We start from the raw sequence: 24,987 nt of genomic DNA, 5'->3' as shown, positions 1-24,987 counted from the left end.
CTCTGCAGTTCGGTTTCCTCATCCGAAATATGTGGATTAAAAACAAACAAACCTTACCATATGGCATTGTTACAAGGTGCTCTTTAAACCATAAATAAATGATTGTGAGAGTTAAAATGTAAAGTAGATATACCCAAGGCCCCAATTAGTGTGAATAATGAATCTGATAAAGTAGTAGCATCACTTAAATTCACAATGTATATTTTCATTGGGTTGGCACTAATTAATATGATCAGTTTCAAATAGTATAGATTTGAATACATATGACCACTTCACAGTATTCATTACTCTCACTAACTGGGATTTAGCTTTATGTACAACCAAACGCAATGCGAGTATACAGTTTCTACACACACACACACACACACACACACACACACACACACACACACACACACCTTTGATTAAATTAAGTCAGTCAATCCATGCCACACATGAAAACTAGTTGAAGGTTTTATTTATATAAAATTCATTATTAAAGAACATAAAAGATCGAGTTTTTCCTTTAAAAAATCTGCAATTATTTACAGCAGTATTGCACAAGTAAAGTGACAATTACCCTGTCAAAAATTCATCAGTGCAAAACACAAGTAAGCCAGGGAAATTGCAATAAAAATGCTACATATGCTGGGTCCTATGAAACAAAGTAAGTGATTAATCAGTCTAAGTTACATATCAGTGCTATGTACATATCGGTACCTGATGAGTTTGTATACAGTATTAGTGGTCTTGAAACCAGAGTACAAAAATTTTAGATCCTCTGAAATCCCCCTCCCCCCCAAAATAATAATAAAATAAAATACCTAAGTAGTCAAGTTATTTACATGAGAACTTGAGGGTACTTCTTGTCTAAGGAAATGTGTCTATGTGTAAAAATCAAGTTACACAGCTGATTTACCTGTGTGCATGCACCAAAGCCCTCATACACATCCTGTGTAGGAGTAAAGAGTAATAGACACACATGTAGGCACCAGGCTAAGCTGCAATGGCAGAGCTGTTTGCTTGTTATATACGGAGCCCAACAGTTAATAAGTTTTCTTAAAACATTCACAACTTAGCACATCCTAATAGCCAATTAAATTTTTTTCATTTAGACTCAAAATAATCTCTTTTGAGGGAACCACAAATTAAACCAAGGCCAAACTAATAGGAACACCTTGCAATCAGACGTAGGAATGCTGAGGATTACTATTCCACTGAGGGAAGAGGGCCATGTTCCAACTGCAAAGTAAACCACACAAGCAAGATTTTAAAACAAGTAAACTTCTACTCCTAGCATTACCTTGCTACCAGTAAGTGGCTGGGGGGACAAGGCAAAAAGCCAAAAAACACAGGGTCCTAGTTTTGTTTCCTTCCTAACAAATGAAGGAGAAAAAAATGCAAGGGGAACCAAACTAGGTAGTTGATCTTTTGTCCACTTATCCCATGGATCACAGACCTTGGAAACCTTTACGATCTGATCAACTCTTTGTTTTTCTCAACCCTGACTAGTCAATGGCATTTTTCCAAATTCTAAATATATTTTATACCTAAAGATAGGGCTATGGGCAAACATAATCTGCTATGGTTTACAACTGGAATAACTTGGTTAATGCTTTGAGTAGATTCCAGCCTTTGGCTATTATCAGCTCCCTTAGCATTAAAACCACAATTGGCAAAGCCTAAAAGTTTAATAAAAGTAAAATGAACAAGAATGAAATCTGGAGGACCACAGTAGAAAAACCATATGGACAGCACTGAGAAAGACAGTGCGTTAAACTGATCAATCACTCCTGTGTTAAAGCAGATAATCTTGGGGAGGGAAAGGGAATGCATAACTTTACAGAACTTGAGAAATTAAATAAGCAGAAAATAAATATACAATATTTCTACAAGTTACAGCATTATGAAACAGTAGAACACATTACACAGAAAAGAATCTACATATTTACAAATGTCAATTCTAAAAAAAAAGGTTTAGAAAACAGTGATTTTTACTTATTTACAAAATCTTACAGAAAAGACAAAAGAACCACACACAATTGCACACAGACATTTGGCTCAGTTGATAAAAGTAAGTGAAGATGTTCTAATCTAATAAATATTTAACTATTTACAATAAAATAGAAGAGGTGCTAAAGGGAAGGAATGAGGAAAAAATTTTACACAAATGTTTCTATCAGAAGAAATTTAAACTGGTTTCTCCACAACCAAAGAAAATTCTTCATAAAGTTTTGGCAGGAAAGAAAGGCTATGTTTGTTATCTGAAGAATTCCTCATGAAATTAAGTATTTTGTATTTGCTTATTGCATTTCAATGTTATGCCATGGGAGACTTACTACAACAAACCCAACGTGGGTAGAGGTTGTCAAGGCACAAAACCCGCATTAAGTTTTCAAAAAGGGAATTAGCTCTGTCTTAAAAAAAAAATGTATACCCAAGGTATACTCCTGCAGGAGGCATCGTGATCTCTAAGAGATACAGTACAGAGAAATGTATTTCTCTCTCAAACTCATGGTGCCAACATCCTATTCTCTACTGATTCTATAATTCATAGAATTTCTTTAGCTCATCATTAGGCTTATTTATATCACCAGCCTGAAGCAATAGTGGCAAACCTGTTGCACTACCATGCTTGAGGTAAATGTACAAGAAAGGACACGAATCCCCACTGGGGCACTGGGCCAGCAGAGCCTTACAAAAATGTCCTTTTCTGAGTTGCACTGTTTCCAACTCCCAGGGGAGATGTATAGTTAAAAGAAACAGAAGTAAAGTGCTCCAGTTGTAGAAATTACATAAGATGGGGATTCGGGTGGAACCAAACATCTTTGGTGTGTCCAGCAAGGTACACAAATTCTAATACTTTCTGTTAATCTCTGCTCATTCTCACAACCAATGGACAATGTGACCTTACTAAATAAGGTTTCAAGACTAATTCAAGAAACCATAGCTGAGATCCAACACAATTCCTATGAACCTAATTCCAAATCACTAAGAGGGAAAGAAAAATCCTTCAGTGTTAAAGAAAAAATTTCCCCAAATATATGGGAAAGATGGATATACCAAAAAAAAAAGTGTTTGTAATTAAGATAAATGGCATATTCAATACATTTTTCTTCAATTGTTAAGCAGAATTACAGGAACACTGGATCCTCTAAGGGGCAAAAGTGAATACAATAGCTGTTGGCACTGCTGAATCCTATTTGATAATCCAAAAAGAACTTAGAAAACAAAAAGTCACTTAGAAGGCTGACTTTTCACTATGAAAAAGTAGCAGGGTTCATGAAACAATCCCCCAAACCATCTGACTTCCCTCTCCCATTTGTCGATACACAATGCAAACTCCATGGACATTTTTTCTTTGAAATCAGTTAAAAATAAACAGAAACCTCTTTAGATTCACCCTGTGTTTTCCCAGTCCTGACTCTGTGGCAATTACGAGATGTAAGGCAGTAATCAGGAATAGGGTCACCTCTAAAGGATGAACTGCACCTGCCGTGGACGAGGCACTGATGACCAGTGCACAGAATACATTGAAAAATCTACCTGTCAAACTAAAAGGTAAGAAGGAAAATGGCACTCAGAGGCTTAAAGATGGCTTGAGACATTAAATATATTGGAACATTTCATAATTTTGCCCAATTGAATTTTTCTACGGTACTGGTGAAACCAGAATTAAACCTGTACTTCCATAGGAATTTAATTTTGGGAAAAACAGGCATCATAGGTTAGTAGGATTCTAAAGAAAATCTCACTGAGGGGGTCTTTAAAACTGTCAACTGAAGGAGCTTCTTCCAATCTCACCTCAGCTGGCAAGGCATTTCCCATTTAGTTAACTTCATCGGGCAATCAGGACTCAAGCTTTGGTCATGCAATCAATCAAGTCTCTGGGAGGGGTGGCTGAAGACTTGGCTCTTTAAGCTCACCTGATATTCTACAACTACAGCATTTCATCCCTGCATCAACAATCTATAAAGAGTAGCCAAAAGTCCAAGAGATGCACTTATTCTGTTTCTTTTATTGCTACAGCCTCCTCAGACTTTCTGAAGCAAACATCCATTAAAATAAGTTAAAACAAATACTGCCCAGGCTGGTGATCATTAAAAAAAAAAAAAGAAGCACTATCCAGAACTATTGTCAAGACCACTATGGGTAAAATTATTTTAATTCTATTTTAAATTTAATTTTTAAACCATGTTTATTTACTTGGAACCTATTTATATCTGTAAGACTCTAAACTGGCTACAAAAACTGGAAGCTCCCTAAAAGAAGATAGAGAGTGCTCAAAGGTAGCCTGAAGTTTGAGCCCTTGGACAGTCAGTTCAAGTAAATGCAAGTCAATTTAAAGAGGGGGTTAAGTATTTACAAAGGGAGAAGCATGTTGGTTGGTGTAGGTTAACAACCCACCCCCCTTTAATCAGCTCCATTTTATTATGCTGATTTTGGTATAAAACAGGGGAGACACTTCTCCCTGCTAAAAAGAAAAGCAGAAAAAAACTGTACAATTACCCCCCACCCCAAATAAACTAAGGCAGCTCACAAATTAGCTGGCTCAGTTTCCACTGCAGGATATATACATCATCCTCTTTTCAGACTAAGCAATAGGTTCTTAAAATTTAGTACAAAAATCATTCATGAGTATGTCAAAAAGTTTCCATTTCCTTTTTGAAAACTTGTTCCTTTTTATTAAAGAAGTTGAAAAACAGACCAATGTAAACACCACTCTTGCATAAAATCCTGGTTCAAAGAATGGTGATTGATACATTTTAAAAAATCCATAATCTACATTCACAATAAACTCCCTTTTATAAAATTTTGTCTTGGGATGAACAAAATCCACTTTCAAGTTCATGTTACAGGTGTCTTCAAAAATGTGGAGTCCTACTGCCCCTCTGTTTGTCCTTTAAGGAAAGAACCTGTTGATTGCATAGTAATGATACGAAGATGCAAGTGGTACTTTTACTTGATGACTTGTAGCAAGTAAAAATTTCTGTGCACTCCTTGCTTCTCAAAGAATTGTCACTGCATTCTCCAAACAAGGCGGATGATGTAACGTAACAGGCGTAAAATAACCATTTGATGATGGTCACCTGCCGCTTGATAGTTATTATCCAAAAACCCCTGCAACAAAGGGAGATAAACCATTTAGTATACCTTTTTGACACATAATGATTTTATCATCCCCTCCCTCATTTTAAATAGCTTGAATGTTTCACTTTGAAGATGTACTGTGAAAGCCCTAATACTTTCTTCCCAGTAGTCATTTTTACTTTTTGATTAGTAAGATTTCCCCGTCAATATTAAGTGGTTGTTATAGAATGAGGAGCATACTGCATTTATCTGTAAGACAAATGTAAAAGAAAATACAAATATATGTGCTGCCATCATGTTCTATGTCTCTTATATCAGGTCAGATGATAGCCAAGGCTCAGTTATAAGAGAGGGGAAAAATTTAGCTGATGGAAGACAGAAATTTCTCTCAATTTACATGGGGTACACGTCATTGCATTGGAACTTCAGTCTTTCCAACCCTCTTAATGCTGCTCCATTAAGTAGCCCTAGCATGAAAGACCCTGGTATAATTTAATGGAGTTTATAACAGATTAAAAGAAAAGGGGATAGAAGACAGTGAGGGAAAAGAAGAAAAAATAACTTATGGTATGTTTTGAGTAGAATTGTATCATTGTCAAAACTGTTGACTCTAAAAAAAGTTTCAGATTCCCCCAAGGGTGAATTCTGGTAGCTATAATTTATTTAAGAAACCAGTGATTTGGTGTAATTTGCCCTAAGAAGCTAAATAAAGCTACAGACAATCTGTGCCAGAACTAATGAACTAGTGAACCTCTAATTGCTCTCAAGTGACTCCACCTGTATAAACACTGTTTGGTCAAGATTGGTGCACAATATGAACAGAAAGAAAAAAAAACCAACATAAAGCTGCCTTCATTCTTTCCCACCCCCAGGGAAAAACTCCAAAAAAGAGCTCTTTTCATTTTTCCCAGTGATCATCATTTATTTCAATCTGAGAAGCTACAGAAGTATTCAACAACCTATTAGAAATGTTAGGGAACATAAAACTATTTTAAGGTTTCCAGAAGCAAATTTGGGTCTTCCAGGGTACCTTCTCCCCTGGGTTGTTTCCACTTTGTAAAAATAATTATAATGTGTTGGCAGACATGTGTCTTCATATGCACAAATGCAATCTACAGGTTTCATTGTTAAAATATGAAATCTGACCATTTCCTTAATGGGTAACCCAAAGATGAAACCTAGAATACTATACACAAAGATAATAAATACTCATTCTCATTTAGACTCTTCAGACAGGGCTTTTTAAAAAAATGACTCCAATTCACTGTCTTAAGACTAGAGTGACCAAGTCTTCCACCAGATAGAGTAACCATCCTTAGAGGGTAGTGAGCACCTTTCAGATTCAAAACAATGCAAATCTACAACTGTGGCAACTGGATTTTCTTTCTCTAAACTGTTTACATGAGCTCTCAAGCTCTAGTTTGACATAATGGGATTGTGATAAGGCCTGGGCATTTCCCTTTTGCCTCTCCCTAACAAGATGGGAGGAAATCACTTTATGTATGCAATTCCTGTAGAGGCACTCAGTAACCACAGTCTACGATTTTTATCTTTCTGCACACAAGATTGCTTTGTTTTGATTTAACTTTCAAAATTACATTGCTTTTAGTATGTGAGAGTAATTTGATGGTGGGTTAATTTTAAGTTGAAATGAATATTAATAGGCTAAGAAAGACACTTAGTCAAAGTAAAACTAAGATTTACTATAAACTAAGTTTGAACCCACTGATAATCTCAAAACACTCATTTGAAGATAGGAAATGTCTGAATAAGTGAGTTATGTCAAAGCTGTCCACTGTAGCACTACTAAAAATAAACTTATTTGGTACAATAGTTAAGAATTTAATTCTGCTACTAAGCTACTGATTTGTCGTCCCCCCCCCCCCCAATGAGGGTTAAATGACTTGCCCAGGGTCACACAGCTAGTTTAGTGTCAAGTATCTGAGGCTGGATTTGAACTCAGGTCCTCCTGAATCCAAGGCCAGTGCTTTATCGACTGTGCCACCTAGCTGCCCTGATTTGTTTCTTTATGGTCAGGAACTGCCAATCAGCACCTGTCTCCAAAACAAGTAGCTCATTATAAGAAATTATAATAATAATCACTCATATTTATATCATGGCTGACAGCGTGCTCAAAGTGCTCTCATTTGTCATCTCATTTGATCTTTACAACAATGAGACAGGGAATTTGTGTATTGATGCTGTAGCTTCATTTTACCTGTGAGTAATCTGAGAGTCATCATAGACTAAGTGACTTGCCTGAGGTTATACAGCTAGCAAAAGTAGCAGAGCTGGGGCTCAAAGCTGACTTCCAACTCCAATCCCAAAGCTCTTGAAACCATGCCACACTGCCTAGATTAACAAAAATACTGTTACTAACAGAAGAAGACTTAATTTCCCAATAATCAATGTTCAAAAGGAGAAAAGGAGTTTTGCTTCTACTTAAAGAAGTGGGGAAAAGAATTATGGCTGAGTCCAGAGATGATTAAGGAAATCAATTTTAAGAGAATTTCCTCTAAGGCAGCAATTTCTGATCACCATTTAAAGTGTTAATGGGCAATACATGTGCTCATACAAATAAATACATTCTATTTCCAAACAGTCCCACAGTTCTCAAGGATGCTTTTCGAGAGGTTTAAAAACAAAAGATAGCACATTTATATACATGAATTTGATGAAAGCAAGTATAAACAGGAACCCCAAAATACTTCAAGTAAAGGAATACAATTTAGTCAGAAAGAGAATGCCAATATGTTAAAAAAGAGAACAGCTGTCCAGACAGTTTAAAACCCCTTAAGCTGGTTTAATATATAATTACATTTGGGCAGAATCCACTTTCAAATTAAAAACTTTACCAACTCAGAAAATCCTCGATGGATAGCTAGCACAACTGTTAAATTTGCTTACTGCCTAATGTTTAGGATTCTTATTCAAAACATGACAAGATGTTAAGCATTATTTGTTGGGGAGGGCTGTGGTAGGTGACCACACCTGTGATTTCAATCACTCTAGGAAACTCAGTGGAGAAATTCCTTCCACCAATGCAGATAGGCAACTCTTCTATAATTTATAATCTTCAAGAGCTCCCTCAAATATTGAGAAAAGTGTCTTGTTCTTAGTAACAATGGTTCATGGTCAAAAACAGGATTTAAGCCCAAGTTTTCCCGACTCCATGGCGGGGGCTCTATCTTCTATGTCAAGCTGTTTTGTATGAATTTTATAGCTTTTAAATTTATTGTACCCAGCCCAGTTAACATAGTAGTTCCTATACTCTGACACTGACAATATGGATATGGGTATATACACAGATATACCTAGGTACAGAAAGCAATAACAATAAGATCCTAAGAAATGTCATTCTTATTAATAGGAACTAAAATTTCTGTTTAGTCTAATGGATTACGTAACTCCTATTTCCTACCTTAATTAGGAATCACTGTCAAAAGAAAATGAGGATAGTTACATTTACTTCTTATTTCCTTAGACTATTAATTTCTTCTTCAGAATTCTTTTTTTTTTAATATATTCTAAAAGAAACTGCATAAACAAACCTATAAGCACAGGCATAATCTTACTGAATATACAGAAAAGAGGGGACAGGGAAAGGGAGTATAAATACATTTTAAGAGAGAGAAACAAAGTTAAATACATAATTTGGTGGGTACTTGGAAGAGATTCATATCCATAGGCAGTTTTAGGACTTTTAGTCTATGCCCAAATAAAAAAATAAATTAGGATAAAATGAAGTAAAAATTAAATAAAAGTAAGAATGAGCAAAAATACTAAGAGGATGCCCACTGCTACCTGATGTATGATTGAAATCTAAACAGACCAAAGATTTCTGAAATTATGTATTCACAAACTAATTCACATTTAACTAAAAACCAGCAGTAATAAATGTATTTTGTCAACCTTCACACAGAACAAATGTGATATACCATACTAATGTTTTTAAAGGCTGGATTGCATTACTGCATCAAAGAAGATAATAATGGATTTTTAAAATCCTCTATTTTCCAGTTTCCTAACTAAAAAAGTAAAAGAACAAATAAATATCTTGAGGTTTTTCCCCAAAGACTATTACATACCTTATCTGTACCACCAAGTTTCATCCTTCCTTACCTTACAATCACTTTAGCTCTTCATCCTTTAAACCAGGGTTTCTTAAACTTTTTCCACTTGTGACCCCTTTTCGCCTGAGACATTTTTATGGACTCCCAGTATATATGTATATAAAATAGATATACATAATCTTTTACTGTTGCCAAATTTTTCTTGACCCCCACATTGTTACACAACCCCAAACTGGGTCATGACCCACAGTTTAAGAAGCTCTGCTTTAAACTATCAGACTCTGCAAGCTTTTCTCTTTGGTCCAAATGAGTGGTTCTCCAAGACTAGTAGAGGAAAATTATACTGCCTATGATTTTACTGAGTGAATAAGCAACATTAATAACTCAGCCTAGCCAATCAAAAAGGCACCTTAGTCCTCCCTCCAAACCCAGACCCAACAGCCATTGTTCAAGGAAGCAACCCCAGTAGAAATGAGCCTGAGCAACTGTTTCTCAGGGAGCTGCAGCCTCTACCTCCTCAGATCCAGTTCTTACCACTAAGTCTCTTTGGCACTGTCAAATGATTTAACATCAGAAATGGGTATGATTATCAGCAGGCATAACAGCAAAGAATTTGATTTACCATCTGCTTTGCTGCTGCCCCTTAGGACAATGGGACCCTATCTAACTTGCAAATGAAAATTACATGTTGTTGCCCCCATTGAAGACTATTTTGTTTTCCTCTTTGTATCCAATTCCCAGCACTGAGCACAGTGTACCTAGTAAGCATTCAATAAATGACTGATTCCTTCCTTCCTTCCTTCCTCTTGTCCCCTAAATCAATTATTGCCAATAACACTTATTTGTTCCCTATCTGCCCCTTATAGTACATCTGTCCCCTCCCTAACTTCTTTGTAATAAAGGTCTAGTGGAATGAGTACCTTAAATTTAGGAGGACCTCAATAATATTTCCAGATTAACTGATTTGGTGGTAAGAGGCTAGTCACTGGGATGTACTTCAATTCTTTACAAAAGAAATACTGGCCACCCTTATTGTAAGGAACTATGGAAGCTTACTGATTGTAGAATAAATGTTGGCAGAGATCCTTAGGCCATCTAGGACAACCTCTTCATTTTACAAAGGAGGAAATGAGGCCTCATAAAGATGAAGTGATTTGCCCAAGGTGAAAGAAGTAATAACTAGCAGAGTCAAAATTCAAACCCAGATCCTCTCTCCAAATCCAGTGCTCTTCCCACTGTATTTTGCTGCCTCCCTAGGAGAAGCATAGCTAGTAAAGCCACCCCTACTTTGGATCAATGTGCCTTTTACCTTAGGACTTTTTACATAATTAAAGTCAGCTGAGGGAACATGGATGAGGTTGATCTAAGCAGATATTATTACCAGATGGAGAAAAAGACCAAGAGGTTAAATCACTACTCCAGGTTAAAGATTTTCATATTCTAATGAAATAATCTCTGCACTGAAACTGTTTGACTACTGGAGCTGACTTCCCAAAGAAGGATTTAGGCCAACACTTTACAACAAAATTGTAGAAGATGGCTTGACTGACTAATAACAAATTAAACCTGGTGATGTTTCACCAGGAGCAGGAGGAGCAGGCAGGTTCTTGGTCAAAATGGCTCAAAGAAAAGTCTGAAAATCCAAACTCTTAATGCTACCACCTGACAATTGTGTCTCCCTGAAGAAATAAAGCATTACTTTCTGAAAAGCTTTCACAAGGTGGTAAATTCTTTTGGGGATTTGTTGCTTAAAAATTAGAAATACATCTCCTGGGGCAGCTAGATGGCGCAGTGGATAAAGCACCGGCCCTGGATTCAGGAGTACCTGAGTTCAAATCCGGCCATAGACACTTGACACTGTGTGACCCTGGGCAAGTCACGTAACCCTAATTGCCTCACCAAAAAAAAAATAAAAAAATAAAAAAATACATCTCCTTATGAACTCACAGGTGACTAAAGCACAATACTCCACCCCACCTCACCCCCAGCCTCCTATCCACAGCTCCATTGTGGTAAATTAAGGGAAACTCCTCAGAATAGGATTAATTGGTTCCTGTTATATTTACTTGCAATTTGTACCTGGAAGGCTGCCATCAATAAATAGTAGTAGTAAGGATCTATTGGGTGTAAAATAGGAACACTGAAATCATATGTAAGAGGTATGAAGGAGAGTTAAATCTGCTATTGTCCCATTATAATGCTCCTTAATTACTGCCCATAAGATATTAAACATTACCAGTGTTATTCTGGTGTTCCAGAAACTATCCCACAGTGGGTACTACTAAAAATCAATAACTCTAGCTCAGTACATTTATAGACAAAATTGTTAATTCTAACATTCCCCACTTAATATCTCATTTTCAAGTTTAGTTTAGTTTTCTGTTACTGACATGAGGTCAGTCAATCAAGTACCAGGAATTGAACTACATGAGACTAATTTATGCCCAAATAACCAAATCAAAAGTGTTCTAAAACTCAATCCAGGGAAGCAGGTGCTCAGGCAACATAACAGGCCTTGATACACTGAGCTGCTCCTTACAAACCAGGTATGATAACAATGGGAACAGTCACAGAATTCAACTATGGATTTTGCCTAGCTTTCATATAAGTAAACTTTTCTGTTGTTGTTGGTCACTGAATCAAGAGCAACTTGAAAAACTCTGAACAAATGCTTAAGAAAACTAGATGAATATAACATGGAAAGAAACTAAACGTACAGAAATCTTAAGATCCAAAAAGGAACTTGGTTTCTTGATAAAATTAGGTTAGTAACCAGATTTGTGAGGGTAAAGATTAAATAAAACCATCAAGTAAACAAAAAGCTCTAGAGCTTGTTATACTGTGATCTTCTGAGCCTCAATTTCTTCATCTGTAAAGAAAAATGAGGATAATAAACACTTGTATCATTTTACAGGCTTAAAGAATCTACGAGTTGGAAGAGACTTCCCAGACCATTTAGTCCAACTTGACATGAAAAATGACCATACAGGATTCTGTAGCAAGTGGTTATTTAGCCTCTGTGTAAAGGAAACCTCCTGAGAAAGCTCAGTACCATTTGGCATATCTCGAATTTTTAGCAAAAATTTCCTTACATAAAGCCTAAATCCATATCCTCAGTTCTGCTTTCCAGAGCCAAGCTAGAAGAATCTAATCTCTCTTGTACTTGACAGCTCATAAAATACCTGGAGAGAGTTTGTATTCATCCCTACCCGAGTCTTCTATGCTGCTAGCTAAATGTTTACATGGCATGATTTCAGTGCCCTTTACCATCCTGTTCCCCTTCCTCTGGATGCTCTCCACTTTATCAGCATGATTTCTAAAAGGTGGCAGCCTAAACAAAATAGAACATGCTAGATGGTGCATAATTTGGGCAGAATCCAGAAAAACCACCACCTTCCTAGATCATTATGGTTCTTAGATCAATTAATACAACCTAAGGACACATTAGATTTATTAGATTTTGCCTAATGTTTTAAGAATTGTCGAATTATCTGGATACTTATTTTGTCATCCAATGTTAGATATTCCTCCAACCTTTTATGTAAACAGCAAATTTGATAAAACATGCCATCTATGTCCCTACCCAAGTCATCGATGAAATGTTATGACAAAATTATGTTGGCTTTGTGACCATTGCTTCCTTTTTCTGGATGTTCCCTAACTGTCTAATATTATCCTTTATTCTAATTTATTACTCTTTATTCTTTATTCTAATATTACGTTCTGGAAATTTAACAAAATTTGAAGTCATACTCTTTGGTCTCCCTTTTCCAGCATCCTTGTGCATCATCATCAACAGTGGCATAGTACCTAGGAAACAGCTAAATAACCCCTGGCCAGTCAACTGATCCCTATGACAGTCCAACCTTCTTTTGGACATACTCCAACTTATCTATGAGATTCCTAAAACAACCTGGTTGAGCCCACTACCCTAGGTGTGCTTTTATCAGAACAGAGTACGGAAAACTGTCACTTCTTTTGGTCAGGACACTATATCTGTTATTATAATTTAGGAGAGCATTAGGCTTTTGGGGGGAAGTTATGTACTCCCTTTGGCTCCTCTTCCTCTTTCTCCATCTTTATTATGGATACTCAGGGATAATTTGAGAGATCCCCTAACACTTAACAATTTAATTAACTCTTTGAGATTTGACTCAACATAGACAAAGTTATGGCAAGACAGGATCAGTTCTACTATTCTCATCTCTATAGAATGCCCTTAACAAAATGACATGTTCTTTGAAAACATTACCTATTTGATAATGTTAATATCATCCTCTTTAAAGGTGATAAAGATATTAGCTAAAACACAGTTCTTACCTTTACATAACTTAGTCTATTATGTGGTAAGGCACAAGGCCAGATGACCACATTTCAGCGATGTCCGACTCTCATCAGAATTGAGTCAGAGCATCCTCTGACATGGGCAGCACCTTTTCTTGGCCAGCCCATTAAAGTCCTACAGAGCCTTTAAGATTCTTCATCTTACTTGTTATTATAACCCACACTTCATCTCCTGTTTCCAGGTCTTTGCCTAGCCTGTCCCTTTATGGCTTGAATACAATTCATCCCTACCTATGCACACTTTCATTGCTTTGATTAGGGGTTACCTATTTTAGGAGGCCTTTCTTGATCTACTCTTGCAATTATTGTATACTTACTGATCTGTGTACTATTGAATCCACACAGTAGATTGTAGGGTCTGTAAGGGCAACAACCTTTTATTTTGTATCCCCCATGCTAGCACAGTGCCTTGCACATTGTAAGTGCTTAATAAATGTTTGTTGAACTAAATTACACTGGGATATAGTTTGTCTGGGTCAGGTGACATGAAAAAAAAGAAAAAAGGCCAGAGAAAGGGAGAAATTGAAGTAGAAAGTTAAGACAACCTTTTGTTCTATATTCTTTCCAGTCCATTTGCCCCACAGCAGGCACTAGACCTGTGATTTTGTGGGTAATGGAAACTTCCTCTACCAAGGCAAGCTGGTACTTACTCCAAAACAAAGAGTTGTCCAGAGTGTTAAAATGTTAAATGACTTGCCCAGGCTCACATAGCTAGGACACATCAGAGATTCAAGTCTCATTTTGTCTTGGCTCTGAATCCAGTAATCAATGACACTACAATATTTACCTGTTCTCCTCGACAAGAGAAAATAGAAGCAGAATAAAATTTGAGATCTATCTTTTGTCATGTTATTAATGGTCCTTCCACAATATCAGTCCTATATGCTTTCTCTGAGCCTCCTTCCCCCCAATATAGTTTAAAAATTAATAAATACCTTGTTGTGGTCTTGGACATGCATTCCAAATAAGCTCTGACTTATCCTGAGCTTTAGCACTTTTGACACTATTTTTGTAGGGCTGTATCATGATTTCCTATTCCTCTGTTATCTGTCCTTGCTTCCATCTTCTGTATGTCTTTTGAAAATCTAAGTTGGTTGAAGAGTCTTCCTGTACACAAACATTGGTCTCTTTAGACAGCTTCCCCCTTTCCTCATCAGAATGGTTTCTTTTTCTTCAGAATCTAATTTTCCCCATACCTCGGAGCGACTTCCCTGTAGAATTTTAGGCCAATCTTTCCTATCTTTTCTCTAAACTCTTTGAAATATTATTTACTAAAATCTAGGGTGCATTCCAAGCACATTAAACTTTCCTTTCCTCCTCTACCACAAAATCTAAAATGGAATACTCATTAAATTCTCATTCCCACTCCAATAACCAACTCCTCCTTGTTGAGGAGAATCACATCCCTTATCGATTCTACTTTCTTAGGGAATGTAGTAACCACCAAATTGGTCTTCCTCATCCCAGTCTTTCTCTTTTCTAATGCAAATGAAAAGGCAGAGATAGTGCCACAGCCCCTGCCTTCAAGTAGTTTAAATCTTTCTGGTGGAGTAAATGCGTACACATATCAGTATATGAAAATGGAAACAAAAAAAAATATAAGGTAACTGGGACAAATGTTGACTTAGGAAAAGTCTTGTATAGAAGGTGATACTGGAGAAAAGCACTGAAAAAACATAGGGCTTCTGAAAGCATGTCACTTACGGAAGATATTCCAGATACTGGGGAAGAGAATGCAAAAGGCACATTAGGACAACTGGTAGTACAATCCATAGAGTGCTGGCCTACAGTCATAAAGACCTGAGTCTGGAAGCAACTGCAGACACTAGCTGTGCGACCCTAAGAAACTCACTTAATGGCTATTTTCCTCAGTTTCCTCATCTGTAAAATGGGGGTTAGAATAGCACCTCCCCTACAGGATTGTATGAGGATCAAATGAGATATCTGTAAAGCCCTTAGCCTGGCATATAGTTGGCACTCTATAAATGCTTTTTCCCTTCCCTACTTTTGAGATAGGAAATAGTGATGGAAGACACAGAGGTGTATGGAAGGAAGTCATGTGCAGTAAGGATAGAAAGGGAGGTTGAAGTCAGGTGGTAAAGGGTTTTAAATGCCAAAGTAATTTATATTTGACCTTGGATGGAACAAGAAACCAGCCACTGGAGTTCCTGGTGTAGCGTGGCCAGGCTTATGTTTTAAGAAAGTCAGTTTGGCCAATGTATGAAGGATGAATTGGAGAGGATAGACTTGAGGCAAGGAAACCACTGAGGAGGCTACTCTGGCAGTCCAAGTGAAATGATGAGTGCCAGAACCTTGGTAGTGGCTCTGTGGGTAGACACCAGGGGATGGATGTAAGACATCTTATGGAGGAGGTAGAAAGGACAAGCTTTGGCCCTTAAAGTTGTCTGGATTATCTAAGTCCCCTACCAATACTATATAATGCCTCCATTAGGCTTAAGCTGTTTTCCAAACTCATCTACTTCTTCTTTCAGTTTGAGTGGTCTGTAATATAGTAAGGAGTCTCTTTTGGTTGTTTTTTTCTTTCCATCAACTGATAGAACAATGAATAATTGCTCTCTCATTGCTTTCACCTAGTATGGTTGAATCAATCAGTCTCCCCAAAGTACCAGCTGCCACAATAGCCTAAGATGCAGTCTGTGGACCTGAACCCAAGAACACTCTCAGAAGTTCTGACAGGAAAGATTTCTAAATCAATAGAAAGATGTTGGCAGGGAGGATGTGGAAGAGGTATCTGAGGAGAAACAAAACAATGGCTGCACATTTGGAGCATCTATTCTCATAACTTCCAGCTTTCCATCTCAGAGAACCACAATGTCCTCCCCTAAAATGCCTTTTACACTTGATCTATTCTCTGCTCCTCCTTCAACCCCCTTTCCCCTACCCCACGAGCATGTTATAGACCAAATCGTTTTGTCTCAAACTGAGTGTGTTTTGAGACTAAATCTTTATTGGGCGTATCACGAGGAACTCAGGATATCTTGCTGCTCCCACTGATATTTTGTTGCTAGAATCACTAGCCCAGCAACTCTCTTTGCTTAAGGACACATGGAGAACATCCAGCTTGCTTGTTTCAACATCCCCTTGGCGGAAATCTCAAGAGGATACCATGAAGAAAAAATTCTAAAATGAAGACCAACCCTGACAGAGGTTCAAGAACAAGAATCATCTTCAGCATCAAGAATATTTAGCCAATTGTTTCAATAATACCTGCTGATCTAAATCACTCTCTATTATCAAGCTGTCAAGGAAATATAAACAATTAATATTATATTTTCATGAAAATAAAATGGATGTGCTCAATCACTGAGGATAACAAACTGGCCTCAAAGAGTGGGATATATATTTATAATTATGAAGCTAAGGATTTAAATTCTTCAAAGATGGGATTGGCCTTTAAGAAATACTTCTGAGGTAGATGCTACAATTCCTGTTTAGAAGCTTTTACATGAATTTAATTTCTTAAAGGCCAATTTTCAAGTTAAAAAAATCCAAATCCCTCCTTCGTAGTTTCACCTCCTTCATCTCAGTAAGACTTATGTAGGCTGAGATAGGTCTCTCAGGACTTTTTTTAAAATTCAGAACTGCTAAAAATGCTGCTCTGTAGCATCAAGTCCAGTGGAATGACCGCAAGTCACCACCACCACCACAACAACAAAAAGGGCAGGAAACAGCAACACCTGTGGGAAAACTAGACTTGTGTAGAAAACAAACATCCAACTTGAATTTAATTATTCATAGATTAATTATCCATCCTCTCAGTTTCTTCTTCTTGCCTTTAGACCATTTCTTGGTTCAACTGAACTTCTAGTTTAGAAAGGGATGAAAAATGAAATCTGCATCAGTTTGGTTACTGAGTAATAGTTCTGGTTAAGGGCTTGTTAAATGAGGAGTCCCAAACTGTTGGCCAGTATGGGGTTTGAGGATCGCTAATGAGACTGTTACCTTTCCCCCAATAGCTATGTCTACTGTTGCTTTGGTGGTTTACTTTTCTGTGAGGCAGCATGGTGTAAATGATGAAAAGAATAATCAATTTGAAGACATGGATTTGTCTTAGTTGTGATACTTTGGATAATTCAATCACTGAGCCTTAGTTTCTTTATCTCTACAACAGGAACATTTGCACAACCTACTTCATGGGAATTAATGGGAGGAAATAATAAATGGAAAATATTTTGTACCATACCATTTTGTACACAAGGTACCATATAAGTGTAACCTATCAATGCCAACACCTTTTGAACTGTTTTTTATAACATTTTTGAGCTAGAATGGATCTTAAAGATCTAGTCCAACCCTCATGAAAGCTCAGGAAATGGAGGCCCCAGAAGAATATAAGTGACTTGTACAAAGTCATCTGGCATCAACACAGTTTTGTAGCCTGTAAAAATCCCCATATCAAAGACATAGTTACTACTTGGGCTTCTCCATTAAAGTTTACAAATTGACTCTAAAATTTAAAACTATTGTTCAAAATCTGTATAAGATAACTGATTAACATTTAAATAAGTTATGGCTATTATCTATATAATATTTTAAAAATTTTTTATAATCATTCAAACAACAGTGCTGAATTGTTCCATGTTTTCCTTAGTTGTTTCATTTGCTAGTCTTCTAATTTGCAGAGTATTCCAGATTCTCTGCCTTCCTTTCTGAAATTTTTCATAGTATTTTGATGTATCTGTCAATTGAAAACTCCCTTTCTGTAAACTTCCACAAGGTAGCAATGACATTCTGAAGTGGAAACATTTTTTTGGCATTAAAAATTTAATTACCACATATTATCCATCTGGGGACTATACATTAATAAAATACCTATTTCAAATTAATTGTACACCCAGTAATACATATAGCTAATATACTTTATAGTGTTGTCACACATGCCTAAAATATTATATGACAAAAGATATTACTGTAATACACAGAACAGACCACTGATTTTAACCTTGTAAAATTATTTCGAGTAATCCTAATGCTATTTATATGATCATTTTAAGAGCAGAATTAACATAGTCATAGCACAACACTGATGAATAAAAAATGAACACAAGCCAAATGCCTAGTATAAGTAAGAGAAAGTGAATATTAAAAAAGACAAAATGGTTCCTGTTCCATGGAGTTTATAAATGATATTTCAGATCCAAAATCAAATAACATTTTGGGTACCATTAGTTTGCATATTAAGGTATACTTTGCTTTATTAAAGAAACTATATTCTTGAAAATTACATATAAATGCAATGTATGTAAAAATCAACTTTCTAATTCACTAGGCAAGTTTCACTATTTGAAGGAATCCTGTGAAACCATGCCTCGCTTTAATTTCCTCTCTCAGGCAAAATCAGACAAAATTTAGTCTAAGGGCAAGAACACACTGTTCTGAGACCTCAACCTCAGATAAATGCTGGCCGAAAATGTAATGTAAATTAACCACAACCCTAAAGTCACTTTTCTCTGGGGTTCAGTTAGCTAGCATTCTAATGATGCTGTAAGAAAATGTATTTTGTATGCTAAACTTCATCTCAGATACATGCTCATTTCCTCCTGAAGAAGTAAAAGCAAAAAAATAAAAAGGACTAGAACTGTCAAATATATGCATTTATGTTTCTGAAATGATTACATATTTGAATGTGCATATGGACATATGTCTGGATGAGTAACATTGCAGGTGTACCACCTGCACTAGGTCTGAACTGAGAATTCACATTTGGTTTGAATAAACACAGCTGCATTTAGCTGAGTGCCCAATCAGCCATTTAAACACACACCAATGCACAAATCTGGGCCCACATTTGGGTACACCCAGATGTAGCATATGTTAAGAGAATCAAACTTAAGAGTTAAAAATCAGTTCTAGACTATTATGTATACATTAATACTATTACTAATAATTTCATTTAAGAATAATATAGACATATTTTGAAAGACTTCAGGTTATAGTCCAAGAGAAGAGAAGCCAAGACATGCTACTGAAAGAGAAGTAGAGCAAAAGAAAGTGCACTGGCCTTGGACTCAGGACCTGGTGTATGATTCTGACTCTCTTATTTGTACAACCTTGTCTTTGAGACTAATTCACTGAGGCCCACAAAGGGAAGTTTTCTTAATATCCCAATAAGTTGCCAATCCTCTCTAATACTGCTTCTAAATTTATGGGTGTCTCATCTTTTTTTAACTCACAGGGCCACCACATGACTTTAATTCTGGTCCTTATCCCCTCTCTCCTGAACTTCCTTAATAATCTCCTAATTTCTTCCTTTCCCCTAATCCTACTTACTCCAAATTGAAGATAATCTCTGCCAAATTAACCAGCACCTAAATGACTTCATCCAAAGTCCTTCTGAAGCCTCAAAAAAGGATTTGATTCAGTTAACATTCTAAAATCTCCTACCCCTTACATCATATCTGAAATTTCACATTATGATGAGTGTCTATTTTTCAATTATTGTTCATATCACAAAATATTGAACATTTTTCTTGGTTCCCATTATAATGGGAGGTCTTTTAAACCAACAGAAAACTATCATAAAACTATCATATGAGGAATGGTATGGTAATATTCTAAATGATCAATCAATAAACATTTATTAAATGCTTGCTATTTACTAGGCATGGGCAATTCAAAAGCAAAAGTGAAATCTTGAGGAGAAAGCAAAGAAGGTACTAGGAATTAGGGAGATGAGGAAAGGTGTCATATGGAAGGTGGCAGTGTGGTTGAGTCTCAAAGGAAAACTATAGATACTTAGAGGTAAAGAAGAAGTGCATTCCAGGTATAGGGATCAGTCAGTAGAAACGTTTTCTTAATGAGAAACAATAAAAAGGGCAATTTAGCTGGAATGTATAAGGCAGTGTCACTCACAGCTGCTCCTTTTGGCTACTGAAATGGTTTGATTCGATAAACTAGTGTGACAATTTCTGGGAGATATATATGATAGGTCTTTGGTACAAAAAAGCCACATTTGACTTCAATATGATTAATATTTGAGATCTAAATTATTTATTAATTGGTTGTTGTTACCCAGTTGTACCTGACTCTTCATGACCCCAAGGACCATCCATAGCATGCCAGACTTTTCTATCCTCCAGAATTCCCTTCTCCTTTTGCTTTCCATCTTTTTCAAAGTCAGGGTCTTTTCCAATGAGCCCTGTCTTCTTAAGTGGCCAAAGTACTGGAGCTGAAAGCTTCAGTATCTGACCTTCCAGTGAATAACCTGAATTAATTTAAGTACTGCCTGATTTGATTTCCTTGCTGTCTAAGGGACTCTCATAAGTCTTCTTCAGCATCATAATTCAGAAGCATCAATTTTGTAGCACTCAGCTTGCCTTTAAGTCGAACTCTTATAGCCATCCATTGCTACTGGAAAAACCAACCTTTGACTATACAGACCTTTGTCAGCAAGGTGATGTCTTTACTTTTCAGTATGCTATCACTTTCTATCATCAGAGTGGGATCGTCTGCACATCTGAGATTGTTGATATTTCTCCTGGCAACCTTAATTCCAGCTTTTGGTTTGTCTAGCCTGGCATTTAGCATAATTTACTTTGCATATAAGTTAAATGTCTGACCTAGGAATCAGGCAATTCTGGTTAAAGTTTCTGCTCTAACACAAAGTAGCCATGTGACCTTGAGCAAGTCACTTGATCTCTCTAAGGCCCAAGTTTTTCATCTGAAAAAGGAACCAGATGCACTCTAACCAAAGATTTCTTCCAACTCTACCCATCTGCTTCTATAGATCATTAAAGAGGACACAATTATATTTACAAAAACACTATCCTTATAAATAAGATTATAAATGACTGATTATAATTATGAAATCAACAAAAAAGCCAAATACATACTGATAGTTTTAGCCCACAAAGTTGACTGAGTTAAATGCCTACAATTAAAAAAGAAACTATCTTCAGTAAAATCATGAGTGTACTTATCAATTGTGAAAGTACTATGAAAACTAGTAAGACTTAAGGAAATTACATCACAGAAAAGCAATAAAATCCCTGGCCCAGTTCACTTTCAATCAAACCAGAGTAACAGAAGTAATATTTCTAAATGGCACATGGGCTAAAATGCTATCTTCCATTTTCATCTTAGCTGTATAAAAATAATTATACAACTATAATAGCTAAGGTTATATTATTAAAGTAGCAAAGGCTGTATATTTAAAGTTTAGACATTTTATTTGTATTCAGTCTTTTCAGTTGACTAAGACTATAATAGTTTAAATTCTCTTAATTTTGGCCTAAATTATTTCAAAACCTTAAAAGTTACAGTTATGGCACTGTAATCTTCGGCAAATTTTTCATCAAAAAACAAAACCAAAATGAACCATTCTGATGTAAATTTCTTGAATAATACTCTAAAACTATTTTTCATAAAAATAAAACTTGTCATCTCCAAATGTATTTAAAATATTCTGTTGATCCCTTTAAATTCAGTGATAGAACACATACATAGGAGGAAATAAATAAAAGGGTGTATATTTAAAAAACAAGACCACAAAGCAAAAAGAATAAAGAAAATTTAAATTACCCTTCTTGGATAATAAGCATTAAACTCATCTCCAATACGTCGCAATTCTTGTGCAATCCAAATTTCTGGCCGCATATCTGCAGGTATTGATTGAGACTGCCTCATGGAAGCTGTATTAGAACAAAAAAAGAAGTTTGACATTTTCTAAGATACATATTTTAAAAAGATGCAAAAATAAAAGAGAATGCTAACATGCCATCTTGTCCAAGGCCTTAAGACTCCTAATATTAATGATCAGGGCCCAGGGGGGAAAAAAAAACCCAACTAACAGGTCACTCACTACCTATTTTATAATTTAGGTTCATATATTATCTATCTTAACGTTTCAAGAATCAGGGTTTGAAATAAAAGAAGTTAAAACCATTCTCACAGGCATCCCATTTTAGAAAGACCATGACTGTCAAAGGAGTGTTCCCATTTAATTACACTAGAAAAATACTAAAAGATTTTAAAAGTCAATGTACTATAGGGAAAGAAATAAGCAGAATTTCTTGGTAGTTTTTAAATTTCATGTAGATATATCCATTGCAATAAATGGCCACTCTATTTTAAAATTTTGTGAATAATAATAATATATTCAAAATACATTTTATAGACTTTAATATACTTTTATCTATTTTTTTATTAGTGATTTACAATTGCACCATTTTGTGGTATTACCCCCATTTTCTATTTGTAGTATAACAACCAAGGCTCAGTGATTTGCTCAAACAATTAAGTAGAACCAGGATCAGAACTGAGAAATCAATTTAGGATTCCTCTTTCACTTAGAAATACTGTTTTTGTTTTTTAATGGTTTGAGTCTTGATAACTAAATAGAATAAGTATGAGAGAATTGATATGGAATAAGATCACAGTATTGGTGCTTAGGTACAGAAGACAGTCTTTGCCAATGCTAGTGGACTCAATGAAAACAATGTAATTTTATGTTTTGTCTACATAATTTAAAGTAGTTGATAAGCATTCATTCATTCCTATAAAATACCATACACAATGGGTACAAGAGCAAAGTCATTTTTCAAAGGACAGAAAAGAGGGAAGTTAGACCTTTCATTAAGCTGTCACTGACATTTATACCAAGTAAATTTATTCATTTGTTAATGAAAACATTAAAAGCTACGTAGCAGCCAAAAAAAAACGGAGAACCGAAATGTGAGTTGCCAAAATATCCCATTACACAAGACATAATGCTCTTCTCATATAGTATAGACTTAAAAAAAAATGTTACAAGATAATCTTTTAAAATGATGGCTTTAGGCAAAAAATTCAGGATTCCTGGCTTTTACTGCTTTTCTTATTATTACCTACATAACTCACTTATTAGGAAATGTTACTTCTTCATCACGGTAAAGTACTCAAACCTTAAGAGAAAGTACTGCCAAGTACAGTAATAGAATGATGGAGAATGTCATGTGAACACTGATTTCTATCAAAAGAAGATCACTTTTACCTTTCCTTTCAATCTCTTTAATGGAACATCCAAAATAAATACTGACTGAAAACACAGGTCCTGCAGTCAGAGAAGCTGGGCTCAAACTCCACCTGACATTTACTACCACATGACTGCCAGCAAGATGCTTCAATTTCCTGGGCTGTTCAGTTTCCTCACCTGTAAAATGAGGGAGTGGAAACTAAATGGTCTCTAAGGCTCCTTTCTAGATTCACATCTAGAATTACGTAAAACCCCCGCCCAAAAACCAACACTATAAAAAGAGAATGCCGACAACAAGTTGTCCATGGTCTGAAGACATCTAACATTAATAGTTAGAATCCCAGAAAGCCTTAACATGCCTGTTGTTCCTAGGTTAGAATACGGGCTACAAATGGTCAGTTTTAATTTTTCAAACTTCAGGGGCTGAAATAGCAAAAGTTAAAAATACTCTTACACAACTCCCATGTCAGAAAGACCATGATTGTCCAAAGTGCATCACCATATAAATATACTTGAAAACATTAGGAGAAAAATATGACAATGGGTTAATATATATAAAGCACTTCACAAACCTTAGAACTCTATAAATGCTAGCTCTTGTGACTATAAGAAACATTGGGGGTGGGGGTTAACATTTTCTCAGGAATTTTAAAGTTTTATGTAGAAATATAGCTGAGTACTACACGTAACATTCAAAATCTATTCTTATCATGTTCAAGATTACTAAGACTTATTATAATTACTATATAAGTGGATAGAGTACCGTCCCTGGAGTCAGGAGTACCTGAGTTCAAATCCAGCCTCAAACACATAGCACTTACTAGCTGTGTGATCCTGAGCAAGTCACTTAACCCCAACTGCCTCACTTAAAAAAAAATAAATTACTATATAAGTAATGGTAACACCCAAAGTATGGGAAAAATACATGATTATTCGGTGAAGTAAAATATTGGAATATTAGTCTTATTTAGCAACAGCAAGTTAAAAGACCTGGGAAAGGCTTCCAAAATATCTCCTTCAGGTAGGGATTGTTTTGTTTTTGTCTTTGTGCTTCTAGTGCCAAAAACATAGTCAGCACTTAATGAATGTTTACTGAATTAAATTGATTTATAGGAGGATATGGGTAAGAATTATACTGGATAAGGAAGCTTGGAAAGGTTGTGATTTGTACAAGTGGATAGAATGTCCAAATTGAGATAACAAATACATTCAAATATAGGGATAAAAGGTGAACCAAAATAAAACCATCCACCTATATTCACAGAAAATGTTTTTTAAAAAAGAAAAAACTCCATAAGGAATTCAGGCATGTCAATAAGATTTAAGGAAGGAAATATTTAGATTGAAATCATCTGGGTTATGCTAAATTCAACTAAACTGGAAGTCATTTATTATCATAAAGTATACCTTATCTGCAAAGACCAATTACCACTAAAAAAGACACCTGATAGAAAATTTCAGAGCAGAAATATAAACCAAGTAACCTGACAGGTTCACTTTCCTGGTCTTCCAATCCTATATACACAT

At 35.9% G+C, this 24,987-nt stretch overlaps 1 protein-coding gene across 6 annotated transcripts in view; it reads right to left on the bottom strand.

Moving 5' to 3' along the window:
* Window positions 1–439: 439 nt before the first annotated feature.
* The window catches only part of BCL2L11 (BCL2 like 11), a 50,289-nt gene continuing 25,741 nt past the window's right edge, over window positions 440–24,987 (bottom strand). For all 6 annotated transcript variants that reach the window (XM_043984907.1, XM_043984910.1, XM_043984911.1 and 3 more), the window contains 2 exons: window positions 22,029–22,138; window positions 440–5,100 (listed from right to left, as the gene is read on the bottom strand). In XM_043984907.1, coding sequence (XP_043840842.1) covers window positions 4,999–5,100; window positions 22,029–22,138 — 212 coding nt within the window. In that variant the 3' untranslated portion in view covers window positions 440–4,998. The remainder of the gene's footprint in view (window positions 5,101–22,028; window positions 22,139–24,987) is intronic.

The sequence above is a fragment of the Dromiciops gliroides genome, chromosome 2 (genome assembly GCF_019393635.1).
Source record: "Dromiciops gliroides isolate mDroGli1 chromosome 2, mDroGli1.pri, whole genome shotgun sequence".
NCBI classification, from domain to species: Eukaryota; Metazoa; Chordata; class Mammalia; order Microbiotheria; family Microbiotheriidae; genus Dromiciops; species Dromiciops gliroides.
This window is presented reverse-complemented; position numbering and strand designations above follow the sequence as displayed.